Consider the following 12361-nt stretch of genomic DNA (forward strand, 5'->3'; position numbering starts at 1 on the left):
ATGACATTATGTAGCATGAATATGATTTATAAATAGTGTATATTGTCTTACAGGGAGCTGGCAGTATAGTCTATACAGCAAGCGTATCCAAGTAAACATTTGATAGCCAAATGCAGACATTTCTTTCATTCCTTACACTAGTTCAATTAATTGTGGCCCTAAACTTTTCAACCATTCTATATGGCATTAGGAATGTTCTTCATTATATTCTTTTTATATCTTAAAATTTATCCGTTGCTCTAGTAAGTACTGATGTGTTCTTGTGGTTTAATTTAAAACTGCCATCGGAATGTAACAAACTCGCTTCAAAATACAGCTATTAAAAATATGAATAAAGGGATTTCTGAAATCATAAAGAGAATAGATTAGAATGTATGTGGCCCTAAATAAAACTAATGCGATCCTCACCAAGTTTTGCCCACTTAATATGGCCCCCATTGTCATTTACATTTGACATGCCTGCTATTAAGCATGTTCATCAAACTATACTAGAACCGTGGGTAATATAAGAAGGTGTATGAGAGAGAAGTCTACCTTAAACTGAGACAGCAGTTCATCAGTGGCACTGGAACTTGGCTCATTCTCTCTCGTCTCTGCCAAGCGTAAAATCTCATCAATGTCCATTTCCTATTGTAAACAAGGTAATATGTCTGAGGTGAAATAGATAACAGGCATGTATCATAAATAATTTCCTGAAAAACTCACAAAGTTATATAATTTAGTGATTTCTACTCAGTATGTAAATGAAACAATAAAACCTGAAAAACATCTCTACGGTTTATGACGTTTATACAGTAACATACTTTGAAATACAAAACTGCTTAGTACAATTAGAAATCATTTTAGAACTACTCATTGTATTTGATATGAATATTTATATACATATACAAGAAGAAACAACTTATTAAACTCTGCCCCATAAACACAATGAATAATTAAATTCCCTCTAATACAATAACTTGACACTGCTACATAAGATATCTGCCCAAGTGAAGCTTTCACTTACATCTTTTACATAGATACCAATTAATTCTAACCTGAGGCTCTGACTCCTCTCCTTCAGGTTCCTTAAAGAGGTCTGCTGCTCCAAACTTAAGAATAGCAGCCAATTCCTCCTTGTTAAATGGATTGGAACTAGAACAAAAGACAAATAGCTATTAACATATAAGCAAATACATGGGGGGAAAAACCACTCAGGGAAAAGGCAACACAGCCTAAATTCCCTAAAATTCTTTTGTGCTTACTTTGAACTTCCAGAGTTGTTTTCCAGCACAGTCCGACCAGTGGTGTCCATACGTTGGATTACAAGGTGGTCAAGGACCATCTTTTTCTTTGCCCGTTCTATGATTTCTTCTTCTACTGTTCCCTTTGTTACAAGTCTGTAAATATTCACCTGTAATGAAGATATATTACTTGTAAAATATCACCATGACCATATATAGATAGATAAAACACAAGTGACATTAATATTTGTAGAAAAGTTAATAAAATGCTTCATTATTTGGCACTTAGTGATGTCACTTTTATCTAATAACTCATGGTCAGTGACAGGGCAAATCATACCTAGATGAGGATTACAACATAAAAGTAACGTGTTCCCATCCAGACAGAAATGAGTGTATTGTAAAATAATGTGCTTGTAATGTAAAATAAAAGCCATGGCTTGTATAAAGGCTTTCGGGCCTGCAGGCTTGTACCTTTATATGGGTACTACTTGGAGCTTCTAATACTTCTAATGCTCATACTTTACAGGATAGGTTATAATCCAGTGGATTCCAAACTTTTTTCAGTTCAAGGCACCCTTAGAGTCTCCAAAATTTTTTCAAGGCACCCCTAAGCCAAAATAATTACCAAGTAGTCCCCCGCCTTGCTTACCACTGGCCCTGGCCGAGGCACCCCCGTGAGATCTCCAAGGCACCCCAGGGAGCCTAGGCGCACAGTTTGGGAACCATTGTTATAATCTATTCCATATGTATATTGTATCCACACAAGTCAAACACCAAATTAATTTCTTCATTGATCATGTTTCATAAAAATGTTACTGGCTGTATAGGATAGTCATTTTTTTTTTTTTGTTGTTGCACCTTTTGCATTTTCAGAGCAAAAAGAAAAAGCAGTGCTGAATAGCGACATATAGATGTGGCCTTAGTATACAAAAATATATATATATTTTTATATACTATTATCCTGCCAGAGTTTCCTTTGCGCTTTTTCTTTTTGGTATGTCATTATTTTGATCAGGGGCTAGCAATTGGCCCTGCTTTGCAGCTGCAGTTTGTGTTTATTTGGTGTGGCGCAGTCCAGCGCGGGATTCCTTTTTTTTTTTTTTGCGACCTTTTGCAATTTCCAAAAAGAAAGCTGACCCTGTGTTGCCAAAAATATGCAGCACAGTGAATATTGTGTGGCAAATGTTTCCCATGACTTTCTCCTTTATGAAATTTATGAGATACATCAGCTCAGATTTGTTATTTTATCTCACAAGTCTAGAAACTATAGACTGGTAGGCTACACTTAGGAAGTCATGTTAGATTGCACAAGGCATTACTGCATTCACCTAATAGTGAACTATCATATTTGATTTATTGTTTTCGCAAAACCTCGCTAGCGGTTTAACTGACCTGTTTCTTTTGACCAATCCTGTGAGCTCTAGCTTGAGCCTGCAAGTCATTCTGGGGATTCCAGTCTGAGTCAAAAATGACTACTGTGTCAGCGGAAGCCAAGTTTATCCCAAGTCCACCAGCACGTGTGGAAAGTAAGAAACAGAAATCCTAAACATTACAGAAAGAGATTATTATAATTGGGAATTTGAATGTTAATCTATGGTTACAGAAGACTGCAGTAACAAATACCAAATAAAATGTTACATAATAAAGCCATGTATCAATGACAACAATATACACATGATGAAAGCTGTTAACATTGAAAAACATACAAATGCCCTCTCTCACCTCTGAGCCTTCAGCATTAAAGTGATCCAGTGCTTGCTTACGAAGCTCTCCCTTTATTGAGCCATCAAGTCTCTGTAACACAAATCAGAATTATAGGAGGTCGACAGAAGCAATTCAATATGAACAGATCATATCCTTAATTCCCAGGGATTATAAATAACCTTCGTACTGTGTGCAACTCATGAACATGTCCTGAAGACAGACAAATCCTATGACCAGAGATATCACTTTACAAAGTATAGGACAACTAGCTGCTCCTCTTAACTGGGTTGCTACAAAACACTCTCAGTGACCCTGTTACTTTTTGATATTGTGGCAGTACAAAGTAATCTACAAGAGAAGTAGTTATACAATGAGCCCTCCTTAAACCTATACCCGACTATTAGAAATTGAATTTTAAAAAATACACGTGCATTTCATGTATTTCTTCTGAAACAGAACTGTTTCAGATCTGTACTCTTCAAAAAAAGGTTTTCTTTATCTGTTCTAGGTGCTCACATATAGACTTCTAAATGGGGCAGCTTTCTGCAGCTGCTAAAGGTAGACTAAAACAGATGTTTTTCGTGCAGCCTAATTTCCCTCCACTACACTTCTATTGGTGCATAGCAGTCTCACGAAGTAAAACAATGTCTACAACCTTTCTGCTGCATTGTTATTTTCCCACTAGTGACCATTATGCATTGTATAGCAATCACCAGTAGAGGCTCTCCACTTTATATCAACAACAAAATGGGCATTGCACTTTAAAGACTCTATAATGATGACTGCTATTTGGTATAGTGGTCACAAGAATAGGGTCTTTTTTGAATAGCAGTCACTAAGATGCTCTCTATCATGTGTTTTTATTATGGATTGACTCCTACAATTTGTGGATATCTTGCTGCTGCTTCACACAAAGTTCCTAAGCTTCATTTACTCTCAGAAAATTGCATATCTGCCAACATTTCTGTTTAGAGGTTAGACATCCTACAGGTGTGTGGACTGCTAGAAAAAGAACGTGGCTTTCACAGATCGAGACATGGTTTGTGTGGATATTGGTGAATCTCGGGTGGGTTCTGTTTGCTCAGTTTTCTACTCAAGAATGTTGGCAATGGACGAACTGTATAAGAGGATTTTTGTACTCACCGCAAAATTTGTTTGTCTTAACAAATTTTGGGGTAACTGCGGACCATGGGGTATAGAGGGCACTGTCCTGGGAGTGAGGCACTAAATTCGAACAAACTGACTGGCCTGCTTCCTCCCCTCTATGCCCTCTGGACAAAGGACAATCAGTTTATTTAACCAACAAAGCCCTACGGATAGGACTAAAGTCACTTTCAAACAGAAACATACAACTGAAAACTGTCAGAATAAAAGGGTTGGAGCGCAGTGTCCTCCAAATGGGTTAAGAGAAACGGATTTTACGGTGAATATAAATATCCTCTTTTCTCTTGCACAGCCATGTGGGGGACATTGCTGACTATGGGGACGTTACAAAGCTGCCCCTACGAGTCGGTGTGCTCAGACTGTGCAGCGCGCAAAACTTTTCGGCCAAAGCTAGCGTCTTTGGAGACATAGACGTTGAAGCGATAGAATTTGCTGAACGTATGGACAGAACTTCAGGTAGCTGCCCGACACACTTAGAAACTGGAGAACTCTCAGGGAGATAAACCTGACAAATGGTAGTCTTAATCCATCTGGCAACTATCTGTTTTGTGGCCAGTCATCCTCTCGTGAGTGTCTTATAACACCAGGAGACTATCAGTTTTACACACGGATGTCATGCGATCCACATAGATCCGAAAAGCCCTAACCACATCCAACAGAAGAAGCCAATCCTGAGAAAAATAAAAGTAAAAATAAAAAGAGACCTTCTGGGTCAGAATTTTAAAGGGAACAGATTCTAAAGGTTTAAATGGTGATTTCGGCAACTCTAAAAGAACCAAATTCAGGTCCTGCGGTGCCACAGGCGGAACAAAAGACGGTTGGATGTGAAGGACCCCTTAAAGAAAGGTGTGGACTTCCGGCAACACAGCCAATCGTCTTTGGAAAAAGACAGTCAAGGCAGAGATCTGAACTGTAAGAGAAACCAAACGCAGGCCCTTGTCCAGGCCATACTGGAGGAAAGACAAGAACCGAGCAAGACAGAACGAAGAGGTGAGTGCACCTCACCGCTCACACTAGCCTATGTAGGATTTCAGACCCAGTGATGATTTTTAGAAGACGCCAGTTTCCTGGCATTAATCATCATCTCAATGACCTTGTCAGAGAAACCTTTTCTGTGGAGAACTAGGGCCTCAGCCACCAGACCGTCAAAGCCAGCCATACCAAGTCCTGATGAAGATCCCCTAAGAGGAAGTCTCCAGGGCGGTTCTATCACCATTTCACCATATCAGTTCTATCACGATAAGATTGGCATACCAGGATCTTCTCAGCCAGTCTGGTGTCAGCAGAATAACCTGTACCCCCTCCTTCTAGGCCTTCTTTAGCACCTATGGTAATATAGGAATCAGAGGAAAAATATATATCAGCCGGTAATTCCAGCGAACCGTCATGGCATCCACTAAGGATGTATGTGGATCCTTGGTCCTGGAACAATACCAGTCCACTTTGTGGTTCAGCCGAAAGGCCATCATGTCAATTTCTGGCTGGGCGAACACCTCAGGGATCATTCCCTTGGTTAAATAGCATGGTGACTTAAGTAATCGGCTTCCCAATTGTCTATCCCTAGGATAAAGACTGCTGATATGGCCGGGGCATGATGTTCCGCCAGCGCATGATCCTGGTCGCCTCCTTCATGGCAAGGGAACTTCTGGTGGTTGATATAAAACACAGCCGTGGTGTTGTTGGACTGGACTCAAATGGGTCTGTTCTTCAGAAAGAACTGTGCCTACACCAGAGCAGTGAAAACTGCCTGTAGCTCAAGAACATTGATGGACAGCCTTGCCTCCTCCCAGGACCAAAGCCCCTGAAGACAAAGGTTCAGTGTCACCACACTCCAGCCGTGTAGGCTAGCATCTATGGTTAAAATGGTCCAGTCCCACACTGAGAAGGGATGTCCCTGACTGAGATTCCTCATCTTCCACCACCACAAGAGAGACTGACCGGTTAGTGTTGACAAACAGAAGAACTGAGTCACCAATTGAGGATTGGACCTCGAAGACCTTCCTAGTATCTCGTTCTGGAAGGGCCGTGAATGGAAGTGAGCAAACTGTACCGCTTCAAAACAAGACATTATCCTCCCCGTAAACTTCATGCACTGAAGAATGTAAACCTGCTTCCCATTTTTAAACGATCAGAAAAACCATGCGTTGGGTTGGGACCAGACAAGACCAGACAGACCAGACAAAATTATGAAATTTATGACCCAACCATTCGACTGCAGCATTTTCACTGTCAAGCGCAAGTGAGACATAGGAAAAGGAGCATAAATAGCTTTGAACAGGAGATCGTTGATGTACAGCAGAATAGTCACCCCTTTCTGACATAGAGGTACAGCCATTATCTTTGTAATTACCCTTGGTGCTGTTGCCAGACCAAAGGGTATGGCCCAGAACTGGTAATGGGACGCATGCACTGCAAACCGGAGAAGGTTGTGGTTGTCTTCCCATATTGGGATGTGAACCTACGCATCCTTGAAATCAAAGGATGTAAGAAACTCTTTCCACTCCATAGAGTTAATCACGGAGTGAACCGATTCAATCCTTAAGCTGGCTACCCGCAGGTGTAAATTGAGGGACTTCAGGTTCAGAATGGGGCAGCAGGACAAATCCAGCCTTTGTACAAGAAAAAGGCTTGAATAATACCCCTCTTTGCTCTCTTGGGACTGGGACAATCACTCCTGATGACAAAGGGATTGAATGGGGCCTTCACCTGGTGGGATCTCGTGGAAGGGGAGTGGAAAGGAAATGCTGCAGAGACATCCCCAAGAGATCCAGAACATAACCTCTGGTCACGATGCCCCTTAACCAAGTGTCCGGTGAAGAACAGATCTGGTTCTGAAAGAGATAGAGACGAGCCCCCACCACCGGACTTCTGAACTAGCAGCACTAGGGAAATGAATGGTAGTGGATTTTGCCAGGTGTGCAATGGGGGCATCCACATTTGGTTGAGTCTCCCATGATGCAATGTCTGTGTCCGAGAAGTGATATGAGAACCGGAACAGTCTTAGAACCTGAATTCTATCACGTTTTAGCCTCGCCTCATCCCAAATGTTGGATAACTGCGGGGAGAAAGAAAAGAAACGGGTTGTTTCTTCTACTGTATGAATAGGGTAACCTCTGGAACCATTGGTTCCGCAGTAAAAATATTCAGAGTTTGCCAGACCGCTAAAATAAGATCCTCCATCCCGTCTACTGAAGGAATTGTCCTCCCAGATAGTCAGGTCCTCGTAAACAGAGTCCTCCGAATCTCCCTTTCCTCCTGAGGGGAATGTTTTAAATAGGACTCTCCTGACCCTTGTACATGGAAATGAGCCTGACAAATATGCAGTCTGTAAGAAGACGATGTCTCCAACAATCTTCTCTAGGGGTGAAGGCACCCAAACTGGCCCCTGAACCAACCTTTCTAAATTTTGCATCAAGGGGTGTTCTTGTGATGCCGCCAAGGACTTGCTGGGTCACCTCTCCCTGAGGAGGGGTATCTATAGAAGGGGTAGGAAAAGCAAGGTTACCTATCGTCCCTAGAATTGTTTCTATAGCTACCCATTGTTTTACTTGTGGTCTAGGATGCCAGTTAAACTGGTTTATAAGTTAAGAAAATTGGAAACAGAGAGGACCCAGTATATTGTTCCAGTATGCACTCATACAGCCTGCTCATGTAACAATTTTTATTTTAAAGATGCAGAAAAAGAGGAATTATGTACTTACGTTAAATTCGTTTCTCTGATTCCGTCTGGGGGACACTGCTTACCATGGGGTTGTGGAGGGGAGCACGGGAGTTGGCACCTAGCTAGTTAAGTTTAGCACTGCTGACAGACTCCTCCCCTCTGCAATCCCCCTGCCCCTTCCTGTTCAGTTAATTAAAAAGCCCAAGGAGAAAAGGCCAAACAAGAACACACAGAAGAAAAGCAGAAGGGAGGGATCGCAGTGTCCCCCAGACGGAATCAGAGAAACGGATTTAACATAAGTACATAAATCCTCTTTTCTCTTTCATCCAGTCTGGGGGACACTGCTTACCATGGGGACGTTCTAAAGCAGCCCCCTAAGGGTGGGACCACTCTGAAAGCCCCGCTCGTAGAGCACTACGAGCAAAATTTGCATCCGCAGATGCGAATACATTAAACTGATAACATTTTGTAAAGGTGTGGACAGAGGACCAGGTGACTGCCCTGCAAAGCTGGTCTGCAGAAGCCCCAATTCTCGCTGCCCATGACGCCCCTACCGATCTGGTGGAATGGGCCGCAAGTCTCTCTGGCACAGGACGGTTAGCCTTTATGTAAGCTTGCTTAATGGTTGCCGTAATCCACCTTGCAATGGACTGTTTTGAGGCTGGCCAGCCTCTTTTATTAGAATCATAAAGAACAAACAGAGAATCTGTATGTCTAATCTGAGAAGTTCTTTTAACATAAATGCGGAGAGCCCTCACCACATCTAACTTTTCCATAGACTGTTGATCAGAATTGGAAGTAGATGAAAAAAACAGAACTACAATTTCCTGGTTCAAATGAAAAGCCGAAACTACTTTAGGAACGAAGGAAGGGAGGGTTCTCAAAACCGCTCTGTCCTCGTGGAAAACCAGATATGGTTCCCGGCAAGACAGAGCTCCTAATTCAGAAACCCTACGTGCAGATGCAATAGCCAAAAGAAAGACGACCTTCCAGGTAAGACACCTAAAATCTGCCGTAGGTAATGGCTCAAAGGGAGGCCCTTTAAGCATATCCAGTACCAGGTTGAGATCCCATGGTGCTGTAGGCGGAACGTAAGGAGGCTGAATATGTAAGACTCCCTGAAAAAAGGTCCTGACGTCTGGCAAGTCCGCTAGATTCAGGTGAAAGAAAACTGAAAACGCTGAAACCTGAACTCTTAATGAGCCTAAACGGAGGCCAGCTTCCAGCCCATCCTGAAGAAAAGCCAACAAGCGGGGGAGACGAAAGGAAGATGTGTGACAGGACTTATTTTCGCACCATCTAATATATGCTCGCCAGATGCGATGATAGATGCGAGCCGAAACCAGTTTTCGAGCTCGCAGCATAGTGTTCACTACACTAGGGGAAAAACCCCTATCTCTCCAGAGGCTGGCCTCAATAGCCATGCCGTTAAACTGAGCTGAGGTAAATTCTGGTGACGAAAGGGACCTTGGAGAAGAAGGTCGTCTCGTGCCGGAAGACGATATCCTAGTCCCAACCGCCATGGATATTATGTCTGCGTACCACACTCGACGCGGCCATGAGGGAGCTATTAGAATCACCGGCCGACCGCCTTGCCTCACTCGTCTGAGTACTCTGGGAAGCATGGGAATCGGAGGAAACAGATAACCCAACCTGAATTCCCATGACATGGACATCACGTCCACCGCTATTGCTAAGGGATCTCTTGCCCTTGCGCAAAACCTGTGAACTTTCCTGTTGTGTCTGGAGGCCATGAGATCTACATCCGGAAGACCCCACCTCTGAACTAGAGACTGAAATACTTCCGGGTGGAGGGACCATTCCCCTGGCATCATCGCATTGCGACTGAGGTAATCGGCCTCCCAATTTTTTATTCCTGGAATGAACACCGCCGATATTGCTGGAACGTACTGTTCTGCCAAAAGGATATCTGAGCTGCAACACGCATTGCAGCTGCACTCCTGGTTCCTCCCTGTCTGTTGACATATGCCACAGCCGTGGCATTGTCGGACTGAACTCTGACTGGGTGGCCCTGAAGGAGAGTCTGGGCCCCCCGAAGAGCTAAAAGAATTGCCTTCAACTCCAAAGTGTTGATTGATAGGGCTGATTCCTGAACTGACCAGAGCCCCTGGAGCCTGAGGTGCAGGACTACCGCCCCCCAACCTCTCAGGCTGGCATCTGTTGTGGCTATGATCCATGACCATGGAGCAAAGGACCTGCCCACCGCCATGTGATCTTGAATCAGCCACCACTGAAACGATTCTCTCGCCCTTGGAGACAGCGAGATCCTCTAAAGATCCAAGCGTAGGTGGGATCCTGACCATTTCGTCAACAGATCCCACTGAAAGCATCGAGAATGAGCTTGACCGAAGGGGATGGTCTCGAAGGAGGCCACCATCTTTCCCAGCAGCCGCACGCACAAATGTATTGAGGGGCTGGGAGAAGACAAGACCTGAGTTGTTATACTTTGAATTGAACCGATCTTCTCGGCAGGCAGGAACACCTTTTGCTGGCTGGTGTCCATGATGCGCCCTAGGAAATCCATGCGTTGACACGGAACCATCTGGGATTTCTTTAAGTTTATCAGCCATCCATGGCCCTCGAGAACCGCCAAGGTGAGGGATAAGTGATGACGTAAGCAATTCTCTGAGGAGGATTTGATGAGCAGATCGTTTAAATAAGGCACGACCTGAACTCCTTGCAGGTGAAGACATGCTGCCATCACTGACATGATCTTCGTGAAAACCCTCGGCGCTGTGGAGAGGCCGAAGTGAAGAGCCCGAAACTGATAGTGGGAGGACCCCACTGTGAATCTTAGGAGAGACTGATGGTCGCACCAAATGGGAACGTGGAGGTATGCATCTTTTATGTCTATGGAAGCCATAAACTGATCCTTCTCTAAGCCGTTTATCACCGACCTCAGGGATTCCATCCGAAATCTGTCCACCCGTAAGTGCACATTGAGGTTCTTTAGGTTTAAGATGGGTCGAAAACACCCGTCCGGCTTCTTGACCAGAAACAGATTTGAATAAAACCCCTGTCCCTTCTGGTCATCTGGGACCCTGCAGATGACTCTTTGCGAAAGAAGAGAGGCGACACAAGCCTGTATTGCCTGTCTTCTTGTTGGATCTCGGGGTAGCGGGGTTATGAAGAAATGATGTGGTACCGGACCCAGCAGGTCTATCATGTACCCCCTTGATATAATGCCCCAAATCCAAGGGTCTTGGGAGGACGCTGCCCACTGTTCGTGAAACAAAGACAGACGTCCCCCCACTGGCGCCCCCTCCTGCAGAATAGAGTGGTCGTCAGGACGCAGGCTTCTTCTGGGTCTTGGAGGCCTGGCGCCTTGCTGCAAACGAGGATCTTCCCCTGCCAGAGGAGCCTCGAGCATTTGGTTGTCTGCCTCTAAAGGACTGTCCTCTATGCAAAGAGGTCCCCCGAAAGGGCTGACGAAAGGAGCTGACCTGAGGGTTCCGGCCCCTACTAGAGAATACCGGCAAGGAAGTGCTTTTGCCCCCTGTTGCCTGTGAGATCATAGTATCCAATTCCGGGCCGAACAAACCTGCTGCTGAAAAAGGAATGGTTTCAACTGACTTTTTTGATTCCGAATCTCCTTCCCAGGATTTCAGCCATAACGTTCTTCTTGCTGAAATAGATGCAGCCTGAATAGAGGAGGACACAGACGCTGAGTTCTGGGCCGCCTCATAAAGGTACCCCGATGCCTCTTTCAAATGTAAAGCCAGGGGAAGTAAATCAGAGTCCTGTAAGGCCTCTGCCAGTTGGTCTGCCCATGTTTCCATGGCTTTAGCAACCCAAGCTGAAGCAATTGTGGGCCTAAAGGAAGAACCCGCTGCCACAAATATAGATTTCAGCTGTGCTTCCACTCTGCGATCAGTGGCATCTTGCAGAGTTGCCAAACCTGGGACCGGTAGTAAAGTGTGTCTGGCCAAACGGGCTACTGGAATATCTACCTTAGGAATACTCTCCCAGCGAGCCACGTCTTCCTCCTGCAATGGATACAGGGAAGAGAATCTCCTGGGAACAGAGAACCTTTTATCAGGCTGTTTCCATGCTCCCTCTGCAATATCTCTGAGTTTTACAGAAGGGGGAAAACGGATAGACTTCTGTCTCTAGGAGTAGGTTCCTCCGGTTCTGGGAGGTCCAACGTCTGTCTCACCGCTAAAACCAAATCATTTATAAATTGGCTTTTAGTGCTTTCTTCCTGTTCCAAAGGTTGAACCTGGTCAGGATCAGAATTTATTTCCCCCTCCTCCTCTGAAAACCCCTCAGAGTCTGAAAGGACCATAAGGGGATTAGCAGATCTAGTCCGCTTCCTTTTAGCGGGCGGGGTGTTTGGGGATTCAAGAAACTGGTTTAGTTTGTCCAAACCCTTTATAAATGCTGCGGACCATGCCGGTTCTGTGGGAACAGGGGCCTGGTCCGTAAGCAATGAGGAAGGTCCTGGTATAGACGTTCCAATAGAACCTGTGGTAGCAGGGAGGTCTAATGAACTTGCATTATTAGCCGCCGAGGCTGCCACACTAGATAGCAGCTGAGTAGATTGAGATATCATCTGTGCTAAAGAGGAAACCGACTGTGTCAGGGA

At 44.5% G+C, this 12361-nt stretch overlaps 1 protein-coding gene across 2 annotated transcripts in view; it reads right to left on the reverse strand.

Moving 5' to 3' along the window:
- The window catches only part of CHD2 (chromodomain helicase DNA binding protein 2), a 59863-nt gene that overhangs the window by 16148 nt on the left and 31354 nt on the right, over positions 1-12361 (reverse strand). For both annotated transcript variants that reach the window (XM_075207712.1, XM_075207713.1), the window contains exons 20-24: positions 2949-3020; positions 2619-2768; positions 1245-1393; positions 1038-1134; positions 535-627 (exon numbers count right to left, since the gene is read on the reverse strand). In XM_075207712.1, coding sequence (XP_075063813.1) covers positions 535-627; positions 1038-1134; positions 1245-1393; positions 2619-2768; positions 2949-3020 — 561 coding nt within the window. The remainder of the gene's footprint in view (positions 1-534; positions 628-1037; positions 1135-1244; positions 1394-2618; positions 2769-2948; positions 3021-12361) is intronic.

This window comes from Mixophyes fleayi, chromosome 4, assembly GCF_038048845.1.
Source record: "Mixophyes fleayi isolate aMixFle1 chromosome 4, aMixFle1.hap1, whole genome shotgun sequence".
Classification (NCBI taxonomy): Eukaryota; Metazoa; Chordata; class Amphibia; order Anura; family Limnodynastidae; genus Mixophyes; species Mixophyes fleayi.